Below are 25,124 nucleotides of genomic sequence, written 5' to 3' on the forward strand. Positions count from 1 at the left end.
TTGTATAAATTGTTTGCTTAAACTTTTTTGAAAATTTCAACGCTTCCTTCGCAAACGCTGCAATCGTGATGTCATATGTCATTCCAGGCCTTAGTTTATCTATTGTTATGTTTTGAGCAGTTCTATTAACAAGCATAGCCTGTCTATTTTCAATCATAGGGGTTTCACCCAGATCTACTTGAAATGTAGTAATGCCTCTTGATATACAACTTGTCATGTTTAAAATCACTGAATCATTTGTAACGTCTTTAACCAGAGAATCACTGCATCTTGGAGTTTCTATTTCTGAAAGAAAGATTTTATGATCATACAACATAAATTACGTTTATTTACGAGTATACAAAAACTTTTCATTTGTTCATATTTAAATCAACTAAAACAGAACCGCACAGCTCTGAATGACTTCAAAAATAATTTCCATTTTAATTAATACCTTCTGGAAAAAAACAACTGGTATTTATAATTTGAAAAAAATTAAAGAAGTTATATTTATATTCATCAGTACTAGCTATAGATTGAAAATACGGACTTAATCGCAGTGGTAAAATTTAGAAATGTATTCAAAATAAAGTACTATCTTCCTTATGCAAAGCTTTTTTATCCTTCTTATTTGACATTAGTCTTTGACACTTCTTTTCAATATTTAAATATTTCGGTTTACCAATGTTTCGGTACGATCTTGTGCATGACTAAAGAGATATAATGTGCTGAATGCACATCTGGTGCATCGAACTAGTTACCTACAAGACTTTCAAAAAAAGAGGCTAAAAGGCCACATCGCTCACCTGAGGTGCTTTGACCATGCTGTTCTTTACCAGATTTCCCCCTTGTTAACCCATTGTGACCCTATCATAACCTACGGACCATAATTTGGACAAATTAAAATTCTACGCTATCAAAGGATGCTTCCAAATAAGTTTCAGCTTTTCTGGTCCATTGGTTCTTGAGGAGAAGATTTTTCAAAGATTTTTCTTATATATTTCTATGTTAAACTTTGATTCCCCCTTGTGGCCCCGCCCAACCCCCAGAGTCATGATATGAACAATTTAAAATCTACACAACCCCAGGATGCTTCCATACAAAATTCATTTTTCTAGCCCAGAGGTTCTTGAGAGGAAGAATTTTTAATGACCCACCTTAATTTTGTCTTTTCTTTATTATCTCCCATTGTGAGGGGACTCGGACCTTCATTTTAACACTTTGAATTTCCCTTCAGTCAATCATGCGTTGTAGCAAGTTTGGTCAAAATTCGTCCAGTGGTTCTTGAGAAGAAGTCGAAAATGTGAAAAGTTTACAGACGGAAAGACAGAAAGACGGCTAGATAGACGGATGGACAAAAGTGATCAGAAAAGCTCACTTGAGCCTTCGACTCAGGTGAGCTAAAAACCCAAATGCACATTTCTGGTGCACAATAATATTGTGGTACACATGCAAAGGAATCTATGAATGTAATGCACAGCATGACTTACTGTATTTTGCAGTTTATGTTTTGTAATGACTTCATTTTATCTGATAATCAAATTGTCTTATGAGATCTTTTTCAACATAACTGAATATTTTTATATAATTTACAAGAATAAATGGAAGTATTATTAACATAAATAAGCATTATTTTTCTCACTGAATGAAATGATGTGTATCAACAAAAATATTTACCAATTGTTTTACTGAATTTACAGGGTTCATTTGTCCAAAGATTAGAAACTCCTTCTGCTATGACTGAGAAATCATACGTTATTCCCGGCTTTAGTGTAAGATTCATTATATTTCTATCTAAAGGAAAAGATTTATTCTTTATATTGGAAGACCATGTCACAAAGATCCTGTTTAGTCGGGCATGGTACTGCTCCGGATATTCGAGTTTGTAACTTTCATTAATCAAGACAACCTTGAAAGCCGTGCAGTTCAAAACAGGATCTACAGAAAAACAAAATAAACTTCATGTTTCAAATCTTACTGCAAATGTCAGTAATAGATCAGTTAGGTTTAAGGAACAGTTATACTCAATGGGTAACTCCACAAAACTATATAAATCAAAATAAATTATATAGGCAGACAATTAAAGACGAGACACAAAAGCTTGTTATGTCTTACACGGTTTTCAGGGCATATTTCCTACTATGCGTTTCTTTTTTTGAAGAGTATATATTGTCTTTCTGAATAAACACCTTATGTCTCTTTGAGTATACTTACACGTAGTAACATTGAAATGGCAATTATTACTACTTAGTTCAAATCCCTGTGAAAAATTTACTGCTGCATATAACATTAACTGATATGCCGTTGATGACGTCAGATTTTTTAATTCTAAAATATCCACAATTCGGTGCTTATAGATGACGTCATTTCCATTTGAAGTGATAATGAAATGACTGGCGTCTTTTCTCCCAACAGAAGACACATTAATATTTGTTTCATGTGCCGTTGTCTGAACAGTTAAGTTTCTGCACTGGTAGATGAGTGGTTCTTAAAAAAAAAAAAAAGAGCAATTAAATGGAAAGTGTACATACTGTACATTTATCAAATATATAAACCAATTTTTTTCTATAAAGTGTCCCATTCCATTTGCATTTATAATAATGATAATGATAAAATATTTAATGATATTAACGTTAAACAGTGATTACTTGGAGCACAGGTGTTTCCGTCCCAGAATGTATTATTTGGGCATTGGCATGTTTTATGGCATTCAAAACCCTCTTTGCATTCATTTGAATTCGAACAGGATTCGTCGTGAGATTTTCCTAAATACCGAGAAATAAGTAATCTTATTTTAACATAATAATGCATCAATTCACAAACATTTAAGAATGCTAAAAAGAACCATATCATCTTTGATAATTCATATTTCTTAAGGACCTCGTAGACTTAAAATGTGTAAAACTTAATGTTTGATGATAATTGTTTAATAATTACGATACAATAAATTCTTGTCTAACAAAACATTACGAACTTTTTATATATAAAAATCAGCTTATTAAAAATGACATCAATAATTTACGCGATAAAAGAAACGAAATAGTCAAAATAAAGTCATGCACTTATAAGATTAGTTAATCAACGTATTTTGAGAACATATTTTGTCCTCTCAAAATGTCATCGTGAGGTCTTAACTTTGGCAGATGTCATCCTGGCATTGAAAATCTCTACATTGTACATAGTGAAGAAACAGTGCTATCCCCCAATATGTTTTTCATATAATATATTATAAAATATTTAATGATATTAACGTTAAACAGTGATTACTTGGAGCACAGGTGTTTCCGTCCCAGAATGTATTATTTGGGCATTGGCATGTTTTATGGCATTCAAAACCCTCTTTGCATTCATTTGAATTCGAACAGAATTCGTCGTGAGATTTTCCTAAATAATCTTATTTTAACATAATAATGCATCAATTCACAAACATTTAAGAATGATAAAAAAGAACCGTATCATCTTTTATAATTTATATTTCTTAAGGACCTCGTAGACTTAAAATGTATAAAACTTAATGTTTGATGATAATTGTGTAATAATTACGATACAATAAATTCTTGTCTAACAAAACATTACGAACTTTCTATAGATAAAAATCAGCTTATTAAAAAAGACATCAATAATTTACGCGATAAAGGAAACGAAACAGTCAGAATAAAGTCATGCACTTATAAGATTAGTTAATCAACGTACTTTGAGAACATAACTTATGAGGTCATAACTTTGGCAGATGCCATCCTGGCATTGAAAATCTCTACATTGTACATAGTGAAGAAACAGTGCTATCCCCCGTTATGTTTTTCCTATTTGATAACAGAACAGATTAATTATGCAACTTTTATACATGTAAATTTCGTACAGTTGAATGAGTGCTCGCTGCATGATCGGAAAGTCCAACCTAGGCCGCGACTGACTTAAGTCTAATTTACAACAAATCTTAAACTAATATAACTGCCTTTAGTGAAGAAATATTAATTTAGAAAGCGCAAAGAAATTCACTTTGATAAGGATAAGGAATTATTATAAATTGTGCTTTATTAATAAAATTAATTTCATTTCAATATGTACTGGTAACGATCCCCTAAAAACTAACGTCCAAACAACTATATCTCACTTCTATTCTCAATGACCGTGTAGTGTAGGGCAGTGCTGTGAGAATTCCATCGGCATCGAAAGCAATTTTTGACTTGCCTAGATAGCTGAACGGTATAATACAGCTAGGAGATACATGTAGAGTCCGTTGGTCGAGGGTTGCTTGGGAGGAAGAGGGTATCTTTAAAAAAGGGAATTTCTTTGTGCTTTCTATTTTAATATTTCTTCACCTAGGGCAGTTATATTAGGTTAAGACTTGTTGTTAATTGTGCTTTATAATTAAATTAATTTCATTACAACAGGTATTGGTAATGATCCTCTAGAACTAATGTCCAAATAACTATATCTCAATTCTATTCTCAATGATCCTGTAGTGTACGTAGGGCATCGCTGTGAGAATTCTGTCGGCTTCGAAAGCTAGTTTTTTGACTTGCCTAGATAGCCCAGCAGTCTAACGCGCTGTTTCTGTTCTGTTAGGATTCCGTAGGTCGAGAGTTCAACCCCGGGCTGGGGCTGATGTGGGTATCCTTATATAAGTGAGTTTCTTTGTATGACTGTATGAATTTAAATGAATACTTTGTTACCATGGTAATGTATGTTAAAGTTGATTTACCAAATATGTTTGTCATGAGTTTAGACAGCAGGGATTGTTTGAGTCAATGTTTTTGAGATATTTAGACCATTTACAATTATTTCGGGGGGGGGGGGTCTCAATTTGTCTTGACCTATATACTGCTAAATGTATCTTGACACATCCATGCCAAAAAGATTGTATAAATATATATATTGTAATTGGGTTTGAGGAAAACTTTCAAAGGTTTGGATTTTTGTTTGAAAGCAAAAGGGGGCTTTTTTTTTATTACTTACAGGAACCATGACCTGTATTAGGTCTCGTGTTTCAAGACAAAAATAATAGAATTCTCCATGGTTAAAATCTTATATATTTGATAGATATTTCCAAATTCAGTAGGTGGGAATGAATGGCAGTCCTGATGATAAAGATGGAATAAAGTGGATTTCTGTTGTAACAATTTAAATCCATTGACATTGTAAGACATGTGATTTCCTACACCACAGTAGCTTTAATATGAATCAAAGACCACGTGCGAATCAAAACTATGGTAAACAAGTTCCACCTCATAAATTCGTGAGCATGCTTGTTACCTCAGGGGTTGCAAAAATCTATCTAAAATTTTACAAAACGAGATAGTCTAGGCAAAATTGACAGGAAACTAAATGAATTAATAAAGTATTTGGAGGAAGTCAATGGAGTTATCCGGGTAGGTTAAGAAATCAGCCCCCATATCTTTTTATAATCCCCCCCCCCCCCCCCGCAATTGTCGTTTTCGCATCTAAACTTTTCAATTTTATAAATATTCTCTCGCACTTCAAAATATCATTTGCTGTTTCACAGCAACACTAACAGATTCATCAACTTCCAAACTAATCTGTGTTTTCTCCACAGAGGAACATTTCAATATTTTACAAATGCATATTGGATTTATGCTCACCTATGCATGTCATTGTTTCCATGCATAGGATTTTGAACGAATTCCGCTTCACATGAATACAAAAATATGTCTGTTAATAGCTTGTGAATCATTGACGCCCCCGTATGGCAACAATACATTAGTACCCAGAGGAGGATATTCTCAGTGGAACTACAACTGTGAAATAGGAAAGTAGGCCAAGGTTAAAGTTTTTTCTTAAGTATGGAAATCTCCAAAGTCTAGGTCAAAAAGTCAGTGTAATTAGTATTCAACGAAAGGACTGGCCACAAAGAATTTCTAAGTGCAGTATAGAAGCCCTATCCCTAACCCTACAAAAGTTATGACCAAGGTTAAAAATTCTAAATTGCTGGTTAAAAACCATGGCCAATGTAAAAGGGTCAAAGTTCTTGATATCAAACGAAAGGTCTTTTCACAAGGATTAAATATTTAAAGCATGAAAAGACTAACACTAACCCTTTAAAAGTTTTGGTTGAGATTTGCTTTTTTAAAGGTCAAACTCCAAGGTCACGGTTAAAGAGTTAAAGTTCTTTTCACGAGGATTACATATGTGAAGTATGAAAGCACTAGCCCTTACCGTTCAAAGCTTATGGCCAAGGTTAAAGTTTTTTTCATAAGTACGGAAATCTTCAAGGTCAAAATGTCAAAGTTGTTGGTATCCAATGAAAGGTCTCTCCATAAATAAAACATATATGAAGAATTGAAGTCCTGGTGTCTACTGTTCAAAAGATATGGTCAAGTAAAAGTTTGGTATTTTTGTGTAAAAGTGGGTAAAATTCGAAGGTCAAGGTCAAATTTAGTGGTACCCTAAGAAATGTCTTGTCATAAGGAATATGAAATATGTAAGTCATAGCTCCACGTCCAAACAACTATATCTCACTTCTATTCTCAATGACCGTGTAGTGTAGGGCAGTGCTGTGAGAATTCCATCGGCATCGAAAGCAATTTTTGACTTGCCTAGATAGCTGAACGGTATAATACAGCTAGGAGATACATGTAGATTCCGTTGGTCGAGGGTTGCTTGGGAGGAAGAGGGTATCTTTAAAAAAGGGAATTTCTTTGTGCTTTCTATTTTAATATTTCTTCACCTAGGGCAGTTATATTAGGTAAAGACTTGTTGTTAATTGTGCTTTATAATTAAATTAATTTCATTACAACAGGTATTGGTAATGATCCTCTAGAACTAATGTCCAAATAACTATATCTCAATTCTATTCTCAATGATCCTGTAGTGTACGTAGGGCATCGCTGTGAGAATTCTGTCGGCTTCGAAAGCTAGTTTTTTGACTTGCCTAGATAGCCCAGCAGTCTAACGCGCTGTTTCTGTTCTGTTAGGATTCCGTAGGTCGAGAGTTCAACCCCGGGCTGGGGCTGATGTGGGTATCCTTATATAAGTGAGTTTCTTTGTATGACTGTATGAATTTAAATGAATACTTTGTTACCATGGTAATGTATGTTAAAGTTGATTTACCAAATATGTTTGTCATGAGTTTAGACAGCAGGGATTGTTTGAGTCAATGTTTTTGAGATATTTAGACCATTTACAATTATTTCGGGGGGGGGGGGTCTCAATTTGTCTTGACCTATATACTGCTAAATGTATCTTGACACATCCATGCCAAAAAGATTGTATAAATATATATATTGTAATTGGGTTTGAGGAAAACTTTCAAAGGTTTGGATTTTTGTTTGAAAGCAAAAGGGGGCTTTTTTTTTATTACTTACAGGAACCATGACCTGTATTAGGTCTCGTGTTTCAAGACAAAAATAATAGAATTCTCCATGGTTAAAATCTTATATATTTGATAGATATTTCCAAATTCAGTAGGTGGGAATGAATGGCAGTCCTGATGATAAAGATGGAATAAAGTGGATTTCTGTTGTAACAATTTAAATCCATTGACATTGTAAGACATGTGATTTCCTACACCACAGTAGCTTTAATATGAATCAAAGACCACGTGCGAATCAAAACTATGGTAAACAAGTTCCACCTCATAAATTCGTGAGCATGCTTGTTACCTCAGGGGTTGCAAAAATCTATCTAAAATTTTACAAAACGAGATAGTCTAGGCAAAATTGACAGGAAACTAAATGAATTAATAAAGTATTTGGAGGAAGTCAATGGAGTTATCCGGGTAGGTTAAGAAATCAGCCCCCATATCTTTTTATAATCCCCCCCCCCCCCGCAATTGTCGTTTTCGCATCTAAACTTTTCAATTTTATAAATATTCTCTCGCACTTCAAAATATCATTTGCTGTTTCACAGCAACACTAACAGATTCATCAACTTCCAAACTAATCTGTGTTTTCTCCACAGAGGAACATTTCAATATTTTACAAATGCATATTGGATTTATGCTCACCTATGCATGTCATTGTTTCCATGCATAGGATTTTGAACGAATTCCGCTTCACATGAATACAAAAATATGTCTGTTAATAGCTTGTGAATCATTGACGCCCCCGTATGACAACAATACATTAGTACCCAGAGGAGGATATTCTCAGTGGAACTACAACTGTGAAATAGGAAAGTAGGCCAAGGTTAAAGTTTTTTCTTAAGTATGGAAATCTCCAAAGTCTAGGTCAAAAAGTCAGTGTAATTAGTATTCAACGAAAGGACTGGCCACAAAGAATTTCTAAGTGCAGTATAGAAGCCCTATCCCTAACCCTACAAAAGTTATGACCAAGGTTAAAAATTCTAAATTGCTGGTTAAAAACCATGGCCAATGTAAAAGGGTCAAAGTTCTTGATATCAAACGAAAGGTCTTTTCACAAGGATTAAATATTTAAAGCATGAAAAGACTAACACTAACCCTTTAAAAGTTTTGGTTGAGATTTGCTTTTTTAAAGGTCAAACTCCAAGGTCACGGTTAAAGAGTTAAAGTTCTTTTCACGAGGATTACATATGTGAAGTATGAAAGCACTAGCCCTTACTGTTCAAAGCTTATGGCCAAGGTTAAAGTTTTTTTCATAAGTACGGAAATCTTCAAGGTCAAAATGTCAAAGTTGTTGGTATCCAATGAAAGGTCTCTCCATAAATAAAACATATATGAAGAATTGAAGTCCTGGTGTCTACTGTTCAAAAGATATGGTCAAGTAAAAGTTTGGTATTTTTGTGTAAAAGTGGGTAAAATTCGAAGGTCAAGGTCAAATTTAGTGGTACCCTAAGAAATGTCTTGTCATAAGGAATATGAAATATGTAAGTCATAGCTCCACGTCCAAACAACTATATCTCACTTCTATTCTCAATGACCGTGTAGTGTAGGGCAGTGCTGTGAGAATTCCATCGGCATCGAAAGCAATTTTTGACTTGCCTAGATAGCTGAACGGTATAATACAGCTAGGAGATACATGTAGATTCCGTTGGTCGAGGGTTGCTTGGGAGGAAGAGGGTATCTTTAAAAAAGGGAATTTCTTTGTGCTTTCTATTTTAATATTTCTTCACCTAGGGCAGTTATATTAGGTTAAGACTTGTTGTTAATTGTGCTTTATAATTAAATTAATTTCATTACAACAGGTATTGGTAATGATCCTCTAGAACTAATGTCCAAATAACTATATCTCAATTCTATTCTCAATGATCCTGTAGTGTACGTAGGGCATCGCTGTGAGAATTCTGTCGGCTTCGAAAGCTAGTTTTTTGACTTGCCTAGATAGCCTAACGCGCTGTTCCTGTACTGCTTGGATACAGATTCCGTAGGTCGAGAGTTCAACCCCGGGCTGGGGCTGATGTGGGTATCCTTATATAAGTGAGTTTCTTTGTATGACTGTATGAATTTAAATGAATACTTTGTTACCATGGTAATGTATGTTAAAGTTGATTTACCAAATATGTTTGTCATGAGTTTAGACAGCAGGGATTGTTTGAGTCAATGTTTTTGAGATATTTAGACCATTTACAATTATTTCGGGGGGGGGGGGTCTCAATTTGTCTTGACCTATATACTGCTAAATGTATCTTGACACATCCATGCCAAAAAGATTGTATAAATATATATATTGTAATTGGGTTTGAGGAAAACTTTCAAAGGTTTGGATTTTTGTTTGAAAGCAAAAGGGGGCTTTTTTTTTATTACTTACAGGAACCATGACCTGTATTAGGTCTCGTGTTTCAAGACAAAAATAATAGAATTCTCCATGGTTAAAATCTTATATATTTGATAGATATTTCCAAATTCAGTAGGTGGGAATGAATGGCAGTCCTGATGATAAAGATGGAATAAAGTGGATTTCTGTTGTAACAATTTAAATCCATTGACATTGTAAGACATGTGATTTCCTACACCACAGTAGCTTTAATATGAATCAAAGACCACGTGCGAATCAAAACTATGGTAAACAAGTTCCACCTCATAAATTCGTGAGCATGCTTGTTACCTCAGGGGTTGCAAAAATCTATCTAAAATTTTACAAAACGAGATAGTCTAGGCAAAATTGACAGGAAACTAAATGAATTAATAAAGTATTTGGAGGAAGTCAATGGAGTTATCCGGGTAGGTTAAGAAATCAGCCCCCATATCTTTTTATAATCCCCCCCCCCGCAATTGTCGTTTTCGCATCTAAACTTTTCAATTTTATAAATATTCTCTCGCACTTCAAAATATCATTTGCTGTTTCACAGCAACACTAACAGATTCATCAACTTCCAAACTAATCTGTGTTTTCTCCACAGAGGAACATTTCAATATTTTACAAATGCATATTGGATTTATGCTCACCTATGCATGTCATTGTTTCCATGCATAGGATTTTGAACGAATTCCGCTTCACATGAATACAAAAATATGTCTGTTAATAGCTTGTGAATCATTGACGCCCCCGTATGACAACAATACATTAGTACCCAGAGGAGGATATTCTCAGTGGAACTACAACTGTGAAATAGGAAAGTAGGCCAAGGTTAAAGTTTTTTCTTAAGTATGGAAATCTCCAAAGTCTAGGTCAAAAAGTCAGTGTAATTAGTATTCAACGAAAGGACTGGCCACAAAGAATTTCTAAGTGCAGTATAGAAGCCCTATCCCTAACCCTACAAAAGTTATGACCAAGGTTAAAAATTCTAAATTGCTGGTTAAAAACCATGGCCAATGTAAAAGGGTCAAAGTTCTTGATATCAAACGAAAGGTCTTTTCACAAGGATTAAATATTTAAAGCATGAAAAGACTAACACTAACCCTTTAAAAGTTTTGGTTGAGATTTGCTTTTTTAAAGGTCAAACTCCAAGGTCACGGTTAAAGAGTTAAAGTTCTTTTCACGAGGATTACATATGTGAAGTATGAAAGCACTAGCCCTTACTGTTCAAAGCTTATGGCCAAGGTTAAAGTTTTTTTCATAAGTACGGAAATCTTCAAGGTCAAAATGTCAAAGTTGTTGGTATCCAATGAAAGGTCTCTCCATAAATAAAACATATATGAAGAATTGAAGTCCTGGTGTCTACTGTTCAAAAGATATGGTCAAGTAAAAGTTTGGTATTTTTGTGTAAAAGTGGGTAAAATTCGAAGGTCAAGGTCAAATTTAGTGGTACCCTAAGAAATGTCTTGTCATAAGGAATATGAAATATGTAAGTCATAGCTCCACGTCCAAACAACTATATCTCACTTCTATTCTCAATGACCGTGTAGTGTAGGGCAGTGCTGTGAGAATTCCATCGGCATCGAAAGCAATTTTTGACTTGCCTAGATAGCTGAACGGTATAATACAGCTAGGAGATACATGTAGATTCCGTTGGTCGAGGGTTGCTTGGGAGGAAGAGGGTATCTTTAAAAAAGGGAATTTCTTTGTGCTTTCTATTTTAATATTTCTTCACCTAGGGCAGTTATATTAGGTTAAGACTTGTTGTTAATTGTGCTTTATAATTAAATTAATTTCATTACAACAGGTATTGGTAATGATCCTCTAGAACTAATGTCCAAATAACTATATCTCAATTCTATTCTCAATGATCCTGTAGTGTACGTAGGGCATCGCTGTGAGAATTCTGTCGGCTTCGAAAGCTAGTTTTTTGACTTGCCTAGATAGCCCAGCAGTCTAACGCGCTGTTTCTGTTCTGTTAGGATTCCGTAGGTCGAGAGTTCAACCCCGGGCTGGGGCTGATGTGGGTATCCTTATATAAGTGAGTTTCTTTGTATGACTGTATGAATTTAAATGAATACTTTGTTACCATGGTAATGTATGTTAAAGTTGATTTACCAAATATGTTTGTCATGAGTTTAGACAGCAGGGATTGTTTGAGTCAATGTTTTTGAGATATTTAGACCATTTACAATTATTTCGGGGGGGGGGGGGGGGGGTCTCAATTTGTCTTGACCTATATACTGCTAAATGTATCTTGACACATCCATGCCAAAAAGATTGTATAAATATATATATTGTAATTGGGTTTGAGGAAAACTTTCAAAGGTTTGGATTTTTGTTTGAAAGCAAAAGGGGGCTTTTTTTTTATTACTTACAGGAACCATGACCTGTATTAGGTCTCGTGTTTCAAGACAAAAATAATAGAATTCTCCATGGTTAAAATCTTATATATTTGATAGATATTTCCAAATTCAGTAGGTGGGAATGAATGGCAGTCCTGATGATAAAGATGGAATAAAGTGGATTTCTGTTGTAACAATTTAAATCCATTGACATTGTAAGACATGTGATTTCCTACACCACAGTAGCTTTAATATGAATCAAAGACCACGTGCGAATCAAAACTATGGTAAACAAGTTCCACCTCATAAATTCGTGAGCATGCTTGTTACCTCAGGGGTTGCAAAAATCTATCTAAAATTTTACAAAACGAGATAGTCTAGGCAAAATTGACAGGAAACTAAATGAATTAATAAAGTATTTGGAGGAAGTCAATGGAGTTATCCGGGTAGGTTAAGAAATCAGCCCCCATATCTTTTTATAATCCCCCCCCCCGCAATTGTCGTTTTCGCATCTAAACTTTTCAATTTTATAAATATTCTCTCGCACTTCAAAATATCATTTGCTGTTTCACAGCAACACTAACAGATTCATCAACTTCCAAACTAATCTGTGTTTTCTCCACAGAGGAACATTTCAATATTTTACAAATGCATATTGGATTTATGCTCACCTATGCATGTCATTGTTTCCATGCATAGTATTTTGAACGAATTCCGCTTCACATGAATACAAAAATATGTCTGTTAATAGCTTGTGAATCATTGACGCCCCCGTATGGCAACAATACATTAGTACCCAGAGGAGGATATTCTCAGTGGAACTACAACTGTGAAATAGGAAAGTAGGCCAAGGTTAAAGTTTTTTCTTAAGTATGGAAATCTCCAAAGTCTAGGTCAAAAAGTCAGTGTAATTAGTATTCAACGAAAGGACTGGCCACAAAGAATTTCTAAGTGCAGTATAGAAGCCCTATCCCTAACCCTACAAAAGTTATGACCAAGGTTAAAAATTCTAAATTGCTGGTTAAAAACCATGGCCAATGTAAAAGGGTCAAAGTTCTTGATATCAAACGAAAGGTCTTTTCACAAGGATTAAATATTTAAAGCATGAAAAGACTAACACTAACCCTTTAAAAGTTTTGGTTGAGATTTGCTTTTTTAAAGGTCAAACTCCAAGGTCACGGTTAAAGAGTTAAAGTTCTTTTCACGAGGATTACATATGTGAAGTATGAAAGCACTAGCCCTTACCGTTCAAAGCTTATGGCCAAGGTTAAAGTTTTTTTCATAAGTACGGAAATCTTCAAGGTCAAAATGTCAAAGTTGTTGGTATCCAATGAAAGGTCTCTCCATAAATAAAACATATATGAAGAATTGAAGTCCTGGTGTCTACTGTTCAAAAGATATGGTCAAGTAAAAGTTTGGTATTTTTGTGTAAAAGTGGGTAAAATTCGAAGGTCAAGGTCAAATTTAGTGGTACCCTAAGAAATGTCTTGTCATAAGGAATATGAAATATGTAAGTCATAGCTCCACTAAATCAAAAGATATGGTCAAGGTTAAAGTTTTTGAGGATCAACAGACAGAGAGACAGACAAAGACACATAGAGACAGACAAACAGACAGACGGACAAACAAGACAAAAGCTATTTATGGGGGCTTTATAAACTTTTTAATACATTAATGCATCAATTCAACAATTTACAATTAAAACATAGAACAAGAATCGTCTATAGTTCGTTTTTCTTATGGATCTTGGATATTTTGACCTTGTATAAAATCGAAATCAATTCATCAGATTTAAATCAATGTTTGAAAATTATAGTAGAATAAAATCTTGTTAAGCAACACTTTCAGTAAAATTCTATAGATATGAACCAAACCATAATTAACAAGAGCAAAATCAACAATTTGTCGATAATATAATAAAAAAAATAAATTTCTTATCTTGATTTTACCAAAATCAATAACTTAAAAACTTAAGATTTTTCGAATTTTCAACTCTATGCATAACTATTCTCCACAATAAATTAAAGCCCAGTCTTAACCTGGTCATTGTTCATTTGCAAAATTATTTTGTTGAGTTAACATTAAAAAGATGCTTGAGTTTCTGATTGACAATATCTTTGTGGTTTTTAGGTACCAATTGCGCTTCGTTGTTAGCAGACCTATTTTTGTATTCAAATGAAGCAGAATTTGCACAAAATCTTATGCATAAAAATAAGAAAACACTTGCTGTGGCCTTCAACTCGATATTTAGATATATCGACGGCGTATTATCAATTAACAATTATAATTTCTATTTCTATGTCGATACTATATATCTTTGGGAGCTTGAGATAAAAGATACCACAGAGTGTGACACATCTGTTTTATACTTGTATATGTTTTCTTGAAAAAGACATTAATGGTAATCTAACAACCAAACTCTATGATAAACGTGATGACTCTAACTTTTATATCGTCAATTACCCTCACCTATGCAGCAATATACCTTCATCGCCTGCATACGTAGTTTAGATATCTCAGTTGATTCGATACGTAAGAGCATGGTCTACGTATGAAAAATTTCTACAACGAGGTAAATTATTGAAAAACCAGTTTACGAAACAAGAATATCGACAGTCTCGTTTTAAATAATCATTTCGCAAGTTCTTTGGTCGATATAATGACCTGGTCAGCAAATACAATTTATCATTGAGTCAAATGCTGACTGACGTTTTTCATCCTGATTGTTAGTCAATTATTTATACACTGAATTGACGACAGAGTTTTCTCTTTTCATGACAAGGAGCACACGACTGGTCGGCAGGGTATGTTCACTCCTCCATAGCACCTGATCCCACCTCTGACGTTTTGGAGTTCCATGTTTGCTCTGCTCCTGTTTTGTATTCTTGATGGACTTTTGATCTTAAATACTGTTCCTAATTTTCATATGTTTCACTATTCACACATGATATCACAATGAACAAATGGGATTAAAATCAAATTAGGAATGTTGAATAATAAAAGAGGAATTCGTGACAAGTGGTAAAGTAATTTTATCAAAAGCTTGTGAAACGTAATATTTTCTGTAAATAATAACGTTTTATCATATTAGATTGTTTGAGAAAATACTTTTGGTATATACCGTATATATTAATTTCGTCAAAGGATAAAATTTTGAATTAAATTTGCTCCTTAATGTACCTGACGTATAATTGAAAGAAAATAAAGAAGTAAACCGTGAGTCTAAATAAAGTCACGTTTTATAGAGATTTATCGACTTACTTGTGGCACAAATTTCGCCATTCCAGAATGTATTCGTGGGATCTTTACATTGGCAGATGCTACCCAGGCATTGAAAACCATCTTTGCATTGTGATGAATTATTACAGTTGCTTCCATGTGTTTTTCCTAAATATAACAAAACAAATTAGGCAACCCAATCTTGTTTAACGGTATGTAGAAAAATAAGATAACTTTCATACAAATTGTACCGTTGAATAGCACTCGCTGCGTGATCTGATGGTTGTGTGTTCAAACCTTGGACATGACCTATTTAAGTCTGACTAAAAATAGGTTGCAATTATTTTTTCTCCAAGCTCTTGTAATTTTGAAGTGAAATTTCCTGGTGTTAAGCTCAAAGATTTAAAACCTAGGCCCTGTATCATTACTTTAAAATTGATTTGTTTGCAGGAGATGCAACTCTGCATTAGCCTTAAAGCAATGTACATAATATTGAAACACATTTAAATTCTGATTTATGTGCTCTTAAATACTAAAACTGATAAACAATTCGGTTCATATGAACCTGAAGCACTTTTGCAGCTCTGTTCTGCAGCATGTTAAAAAATCAAGAGGGTGTGTGTGTGTGTGTGTGTGTGTGTATAGAGCATTTATTACAAATGCCAAATGAGATTACATATTTTACAATTTCAGAATGCAGCAGAAGGTGGGGCCAAAAAATATCCCACACTTTATACTAAAGAAAACTAGTACATACATGTATATTTTCTACAACAATAACAATAGAAACCTTATACAAAAGAAACTAGTACATGTATTCTCTACAATAACAATAGGTATGGAGGATTTAGGGGGTGGAGGTGGGTAAAATTTGTAAACCACATTTTCGGAGCCAAAAGTTATTTTGATAAGGATAAGGCTAATAGCCGTAACTAAAGGGCTCTTAAGTATAAAACCCGGAAAATCCCTTCGGGACCCATGGATTCACACAAAATAGTGATTAATAAAATTATGCAATTTTGTACGTATTTATATTCATAAATACACTTATGTGCTCTTAAATACTAAAACTGATAAACAAATCTGAAGCACATTTGTTTGTGTGTGTATAGAGCATTTATTACAAATGCCAACTGAGATTACATATTTTACAATTTCAGAATGCAGCAGAAGGTGGGACCCAAAAAATATACCACAAGAGGGACAATGAATTTCAGAAATCAGTAAATCTGGTAAATGAATTCTTTAATGAGTCCCTCAATTCAAAAGCCAAAACAATTGAGAATAATTCCTGAGGGTAATTTTGTAATCCATTTTTTTTGGCCAATTAGGATCCATAGAACTTTCTATATCCTTTTTTTCTTTAAACAGACAATAACCATTACCCAAGAATCAGCTGCATGTGGAGATGCATGTGTTTTGATGTAACATGTATATGTTCAAATAACCATCATACCAAGATACAAACTGTTTGTTTAAATTTCATTGCATATATGTATAGCTTGTTTTAATTTCTCCAATTTCTCCGGCAGCGATGTATATTCATTGCCACTGTGTCACATTCAATTTCAAAATTACCAACTTTGTAGCTGCCCATAAAGTCTTTTATCCAACACGAGTAACGCAGAAAAAATATCCCTTGACTTTACAAATCCATTATAAGGCCACAGATTTTTTTTTTTCAAAAATTAGCACAAGACCTGGACAACCCAAGTGCAAACCTTATCACAGAATATGAGACTTTCCCATTTAAAGCCCAGAAGTTCATGATCCTCTTTGTGACTTGGTATATATGACAAGCTGAATATTTAGCATCTATTTCGGCAAAAAGGCAACTTTCCCCATGGAAACAATAATATTTACAGCATTATCCAGAATAAATCCAGAACAATTAATCATTACTTAGTATATATTTTTTAAATGAAAAGACTAGTGTTGTTTGAGTCTAAATTGAACATGTTCTTTCTTTCGAACAATACCAATTTGGAAAAATTAAAATTTTCAAAGGAGGGGCCGAATCAAAAAAGTCCAGCAATTTTATGAACATAATATCTTTCTGTACCTTGTAGCAATCAATGACTGAGTTGTGTAAAGAGAATATGAGATACTAAGATGGGCTGAAAGATATTGCATCCTGATGTTGTTAATCAAATCTATACTTAAATTCTGAAACAAGATATCATAAATAATGGCATCATGGCCCCTTAAAAATAAATATTTAAGGACATTAGGGAAAATAGGGGTAAAAACATAACTGCATTAGAAACAATATAAATACTCTCAACCAAGTAAGATTTGTAAACCACATTTTCGGAGCCAAAAGTTATTTTGATAAGGATAAGGCTAATAGCCGTAACTAAAGGGCTCTTAAGTATAAAACCCGGAAAATCCCTTCGGGACCCATGAATTCACACAAAATAGTGATTAATAAAAATACGCAATTTTGTACGTATTTAGATCACATAAATTCCTTTATATACATAAATACACTTACGTGAAATTGAAAATTGGTGTTTACAGAATCAAATGATTCGGAACACGGACAAATCAAAATGTATGCTTATGTGTACACAAAAAAAAGATCAAGATTAAATAAACAAATACTTGATGAAAACATTCTTGCAAAAATTTGGAAAACGTTGAAATAGGAAAACTCCTAGGTATTCAGATAGATCAATCTCGTCAGTATAATTGTCATGTTGATATAGTTTGCAGATCCTTAAGATACAAATATAGATTGCGCAGGTGCGTGCTAAAGGAGGATCTGACGGTCCTGTCTGGGTGTAATATCCCTCGGACGTGGTATCTCTTAGTCTTTCATTCGTGTTCCTAGCTGGTGGAGACGTACGTTTTAATGCTGCAAAGCCGATTGATGTTCACCAAATGCAGTTGTAACTTCCAGTTGCGTAGCTCTGGTTTATATAATTGTTAGAGCCTTGTTACGTTCATCATTGTTTAAGCGTGGCATTGCAGCATCAAAATTGCAATCAAAGCAAAAATATGGGTTCAATAACAGTGTTTATTGTTTGTCTAAATCCACAATTTCATTGAAAATAGACCCCCGATTTACAAGAAATATGATAATTAATAAAGGAAATAATTCAACAATAGGGGTATAAAAGCCCATGATATACTTTAGATAGTATAGGTCACAGGGATCCAATGATAAAAGGATAATCGTTTCACATACCTTTTCAAAATTTCTTTCATGAGTTAAACAATATGCGTTTCTTTTTTGTTGAGTATATAAACTTAAATTCAGCAGTTTGAGAAACATAAATATTCTGTCTTCTTACAAATTAGCGTAATTATAATCTACCGGAAAATTCAGGGTCGTACAACTTAGATCTGTTTACTTGTAGTAAATAGATTCTAAAATGTCACATGTACATGTCTCCATTGTACGGTTAACAATTTAATGGAATATGAGTTCAAAACAATTCTCAAAAGCAAAATATCATAACACGATAAATTAATAAGCATTAACATTTTAGTCTGCATTCAAACGAATTGAACAGAGTACAGATATTAACATTTCGTGCATTGGGGTCGAGGAAAGGAAAATCCACCAAACCATACGTTGTCGCGGGAAAATAATTTTCTGCAGTTTCATTATAATTTGTACGTCAAATATCAATGATTCTTATATGTTATTTAAGGAATGACTCTAATTCTTGGCCATATTATCGAGTATAATCTGGTTTGGGTCAGTTATACGCTTTATAATCCGCGAAGCGGATTATAAAAAAGCGTAAACTGACCCAAACCAGATTATACTCGATAATATGGCCAAGAATTAAAGTCATTCCTTATAATTTAATTTTAAAATAATTAAACAACTTTTGATGTAAAATTGTGTTGCTTTTTATAAGTTCAAATTTACCGCGCAATAATACAACCGTAGTAACGGAAGTGATTTGAAGCGAGGGGAGGTAATAACTGATACATAGATCTAGCAGCCATGATGTTTGTTTACATGAGGTAAGAACGAGTAATTGTTTATAGTTGAAGGTACATTTATTAAATCTTGAATTTTCCATGGATTCCGAGGACTGGAAATGAGGGGATTGCATGGATATGATGATTAAGCTGGTCGTCAAGGGGGTGTGTCCCCATACCAAACCAGATTATACAAAATGTTATGCGTTCCTTTTTGGAAATCAACCAATGAGAGGCGAGAATACAAATAAAATTAAATTATATGTGAATATTTTTGTTGAGTTTACATTGATTATTTTGTAGATACGAGAAATAATAGGATGTATCAACAAACATGTAGAATAAAAGCTTCTCGAGGCCCGCTTGAGTGTCGCAGAGATCCCGTTCCTTCTTCATCCAACGATTATATTAATCTCCAAACTAATTATTTGTCAGGAAAGTCGCTTTTTAAACTCCTATTCTGTTTCTTTTTCACTTTGGTCGACATTGTCGATGTAGCAGGCCTACCAGACTCTCTTACCCTGCTTTTTTGTTTATGAAAGTACCGGTACGCGTGCGTACAAAGCATGGATATGGAACTCGAACACGTTGCAATGTGGATATATATGACCATAAATTGTAATCAATTTAATGAAATAATCAGAATCATTCACTCTTGAAACTTATTATTTTTTTAATGAATCTAAATTTATGAGTAGTAAAATATTTCCAAATCCTATGGGAAAGTTTAACAAGTCTATTTTTGAAGACATGCGAAGTACTGTCACTTTAAGGTGAGAGTGGATTATATTTTTAAACATTTATGGAATGGATCTTTCACGTCCAGCATTTATCTTAAGATTTTGTGCAGAGGATGGGACATTTGTTTATTAACAAAAAAATCGTTTGGATGTTGTTAAATTATTATTCATTAGGATATTACATGTTTGTCTTTTTTTTCATTGGAATTGTCATTTCCAAATATCATGTGATGAAACTTCAAATTTGTGGACCTGTTTAATTGACACATCCTTGCATTTTCACAAATTATAATTTTATTCTTAGGGCGAAAGAAAAGCGGCAATGTTTTGATTATTAATATAATACAGAAAATTCAGAATAGAAATGTTTGAAAGTAAAACACCCTCACAAGTATCGTCATTCCATGTTTAATGTTCTGTACAGAGTTTAACAAATTGAATTCACCCGTGAAATATAAATTCACTGGTTTTGTAATTAGGACTCGAGCTCAGTTAATTATTGTTAATGTTTACGGTTCACCGGGTGCGTTCAATTATGAAACTCTGCACATACAACTGAGCATGGGCTGACAACATACCTTGAGTGCGTTTTCCTTTCGAACATTTTTACTTTGAATTCTTTAGATTATATTGCCACTTTTCTTAAGTATTAAGAATAAATAATTTGTGAAAGTGCAAGGATCTGTCAATCAAACACGACCAGAAATTCGAATATTTTTCAACAAAATCGAAATGAAATACCATTTTTATTATACTTTCTTATAAAATGCTATTGTTATATATAAGCTGTAATATCATACAGAAAATTTGAGAAAAAATTAACTTTTAATCTATGTCTTTGCACTTTAACGAGATTAATCGACTTACTTGTGGCACAAATTTCGCCATTCCAGAATGTATTTGTGGGATCTTTACATTGGCAGATGCTACCCTGGCATTGTAAATCATCTTTGCATTGTAATGAATCATTACAGTTGCTCCCGTATGTTTTTCCTAAAAATAACAAAACAAATTAGGCAACTCAATCTTGTTTTACCGTATATAGAAAATTAGAATAACTTTCATACAAATTTCACCGTCTCTCTACGTAATCAGATTGTCGTGTGTTCAAACCTAGGCTACGAACTACTTAAGTTTGATTTTAAAATAGGTTGCAAATACTTTTTCTCCAAGCTCTTGCCATTTTGAAGTGAAATTTGCTGGGGTTTAGCACGAGACCTTCAAAAATTGAGGCCCTGTATCATGACTGGCATTCACACAAAAACACCAATCACAGATCAATGCTCCTGTTGCTAAGTACTTTTAACGGCAGTGCATTGTTTAAAATGTTGATCCAAAGAATTCAATCAAGAATTTTTTCCCACTATGTTTATGATTTTAACATATTTACCTTTCACTTGATCTCTTAATGATTTTACTTTTAATGAACCTCAAGTTAACTCCCTTCCCCGCAGTCACGCATTTAATGCAAATACAATTTCCTATTCCTAACGCAAAATTATGCATATAAAGTTTGCCTGCAATCAGGCATTTTCACGCACTTTAAACAGTTCATGTTATTTTCAATTTTTTGCCAAATTCCTTCTATTTTATACTTGCTTAAATCTCATAGAACACGAAAAGTTATTTGTGTATTGAAGCAATATGAGCTGCATTTTAAAAATTTCATTTTGCTGGTAAAATGTGTAATTATGATTAATCTGCATTTAATCTAAACCCTTATCATGAATAAACTCAAAATCAAGTTTAAAAATGTTTCTGAAGAAATATCTCTGTACAACCGAATATACAGTATTATATAAGAAATCATTACTGTACAGGACGACAATAATTCAAGTTTGCTTCAATCAAAGCGTATAACAAGTTCTTTCATAGCAAATATGAACAACAGAAGTTTATAAATGTTCTATTTTTCTGTCATTGAAATAGTTAATTACAAATTTGCAAAAAAATTTCCGATGTCAAACATGCAGCTCATATGCCTTTAAAATACCACGTCAGTATATTATTTACGCTAAAGTTTAGATAAACTTGTACAACGCTATAAAGTGCTTGCACAGAAATGGTAGCGTCATATTTCTATGACGTGAACATGAAGTAAATGTTACATAACAATCAATAAGTTGTAAAGAGTTAAACGTCAAGCTAGACGTACAGGTATTGGTCAGGTACTGACTAATGTATACATGGTATTTAATTTGGTCCATTATCTTTTACCACCCCTGGGACCCCATTGCAGTCAAAATATCTATTAAAAGTCATTACGTGTGTTTTTCCATTCTAATTTACTCTATAAATCAATAAGGATTAATGTATACTCACCAAAAAAGAAATGCATATTCAGATTAAACATAATAATCAAAGTTTTCAGTTTAAACCTTAATTTTTAAAAGTGATTTTTGAATGTGTTGTGATAAAAATCAATCAGGTCGTCCTTTTTTCCAGATTGACAAGTTAAGTTAATGTCACTAACGTCGCCTCCAAATTCTAGAGGAATACGTCTTAACCAATCCATATGTCCTTTTGTCCCTTCACAGAGCTAGTAGATTTCAAATGTTTGGACGCCGTGGACGAATACCAGCTCCTTTTAATCTCTTCGAACAATATGTGCACTTTATGCTAATTTCAGCAGTTTGTACAGCAGTTCTGAGTCGATTTAAAGAAGGATCTGACGGTCTTGTCTGGGTGTAATATCCCTCGGACGTGGTATCTCTTAGTCTTTCATTCGTGTTCCTAGCTAGTGGAGACGTACGTTTAAATGCTGCAAAGCTGATTGATGTTCACCAAATGCAGTTGCAACTTCCAGTTGCGTAGCTCTGATTAATATAATCGTTAGTGCCTTGTTACGTTCATCTTTGTTTAAGCGTGGCATTGCAGCATCAACATTGCAATCAAAGCAAAAATTTGGGTTTAATAACACTGTTTATTGTTTCTCTAAATCCACAATTTCATTGAAAATAGACCCCCGATTTACAAGAAATCACGCAAAACATAATTTTCATAAACATGATTAATAAAAGAAATAATTCAACAATAGGGGTATAAAAGCCCATGATATATATTAAAAAAGTATAGGTCACAGATATCCAATGATAAAAGGATAATTGTTCCACATACCTTTTCAAAATTTCTTTCATGAGTTAAACAATATGCGTTTCTTTTTTGTTGAGTATATAAACTTAAATTAAGCAGTTTGAGAAACAAATATTCTGTCTTCTTACAAATTAGCATAATTATAATCTACCGGAAAATTAAGGGTCGTACAACTTAGATCTGTTTACATGTACCACATAGATTCTAAAATGGCACATGTACATGTCTCCATTGTACGGTTAACAAATTAATGGAATGTGAGGTCAAAACAATTCTCAAAAGCAAAATATCATAACTCGATCAATTAATAAGCGTTAACATTTTAGTCTGCATTCAACCGAATTGAACAGAGTACAGATATTCACATTTCGTTCATTGGGGTCGAGGAAACGAAAATCCACCAAACCATACGTTATCGCGGGAAAATAATTTTCTGCAGTTTCATTATAATTTGTTCGTCAAATATCAATGATTCTTATATGTTATATGTGCATATTTTTGTTGAGTTTACATTGATTATTTTGAAGATACGAGAAATAATAGCAGGTATCAACAAAAATATAGAATAAAAGCTTCTCGAGGCCCGCTTGAGTGTCGCAGAGATCCCGTTCCTTCTTCATCCAAAGATTATATTAATCTCCAAACTAATTATTTGTCAGGAAAGTCGCTTTTTAATCCTTATTCTGTTTCTTTTTCACTTTGGTCGACATTGTCGATGAAGCAGGCCTACCAGACTTCCCCCTCTTACCTTGCTTTTTTTGTTTATGAAAGTACGCGTGCGTACAAAGCATGGAATGTGGAACTCGAACACGTTGCAATGTGGATATATATGACCATAAATTGTAATTAATTTAATGAAATAATCAAAATCATTACTCATGAAACTCATTATTTTCTTAATGTGTCTTAATTTATCAGTAGTAAAATATTTCCAAATCCTACTGGGAAATTTTAACAAGTCTGATTTTGATGACATGCGAAGTTCTGTCACTTTAAGGTGAGAGTTGATTATATTTTTAAACATTTATGGAATGGATCTTTCACGTCCAGCATTTATCTTAAGATTTTGTGCAGAGGATGGGACATTTGTTAATTAACAAAAGAAACTTTTGGATGTGGATGTTGTTAAATTATTATTCATTAGGATATTACATGTGTGTCTTTTTTTCATTGGAATTGTCATTTCCAAATATCATGTAATGGAACTTCAAATTTGTGGACCTGTTTAATTGACACATCCTTGCATTTTCACAAATTATAATTTTATTCTTAGGACGAAAGAAAAGCGGCAATGTTTCGAGTATTAATATAATACAGAAAATTCAGAATAGAAATGTTTGAAAGTAAAACACCCTCACAAGTATCGTCATTCCATGTTTAATGTTCTGTACAGAGTTTAACAAATTAAATTCACCCGTGAAATATAAATTCACTGGTTTTGTAATTAGGACTCGAGCTCAGTTAATTATTGTTAATGTTTACGGTTCACCGGGTGTGTTCAATTATGAAACTCTGCACATACAACTGAGCATGGGCTGACGACATACCTTGAGTGCGTTTTCCTTTCGAACATTTTTCCTTTGAATTCTTTAGATTATACTTAAAATATATTTCATTCATATACAACAATATGGCCACTTTCCTTAAGTATTTAGAATAAATAATTTGTGAAAGTGCAATTTAAGGATCTGTCAATCAAACACGACCAGAAATTCGAATAATTTTCAATAAAATCAAAATGAAATACAATTTTTATTATACTTTCTTGTAAAATGCTATAGTTATATATAAGCTGTAATATCATACATTAAAATTTGAGAAAAATTTAACTTTAAATCTATGTCCTTGCACTTTAACGAGATTAATCGACTTACTTGTGGCACAAATTTCGCCATTCCAGAATGTATTTGTGGGATCTTTACATTGGCAGATGCTTCCCTGGCATTGAAAATCATCTTTGCATTGTAATGAATCATTACAGTTGCTCCCATGTGTTTTTCCTAAAAATAACAAAAGAAATTAGTCAACTCAATCTTGTTTTACCGTATGTAGAAAAATAAAATAACTTTCATACAAATTGTACCGTCTCTCTACGTGATTAGATTGTCGTGTGTTCAAACCTTGGCTACAAACTA

At 33.4% G+C, this 25,124-nt stretch overlaps 1 protein-coding gene across 1 annotated transcript; it reads right to left on the reverse strand.

The window, feature by feature from the left end:
• Nucleotides 1-24,989, reverse strand: LOC134232287 (uncharacterized; the record flags this gene model as incomplete). Its single annotated transcript, XM_062714242.1, has 7 exons — nucleotides 1-285; nucleotides 1,657-1,917; nucleotides 2,194-2,466; nucleotides 4,506-4,584; nucleotides 15,260-15,385; nucleotides 20,764-20,889; nucleotides 24,864-24,989. Coding segments are annotated over 7 exons (1,276 nt in total), but the record flags the coding sequence as incomplete, so codon positions are not given.
• Between the last annotated feature and the right edge of the window lie 135 nt (nucleotides 24,990-25,124).

The sequence above is a fragment of the Saccostrea cucullata genome, unplaced genomic scaffold (assembly GCF_032062105.1).
Source record: "Saccostrea cucullata isolate Sc308-1 unplaced genomic scaffold, CSIRO_AGI_Scuc_v1 ctg12085, whole genome shotgun sequence".
NCBI lineage: Eukaryota > Metazoa > Mollusca > Bivalvia > Ostreida > Ostreidae > Saccostrea > Saccostrea cuccullata.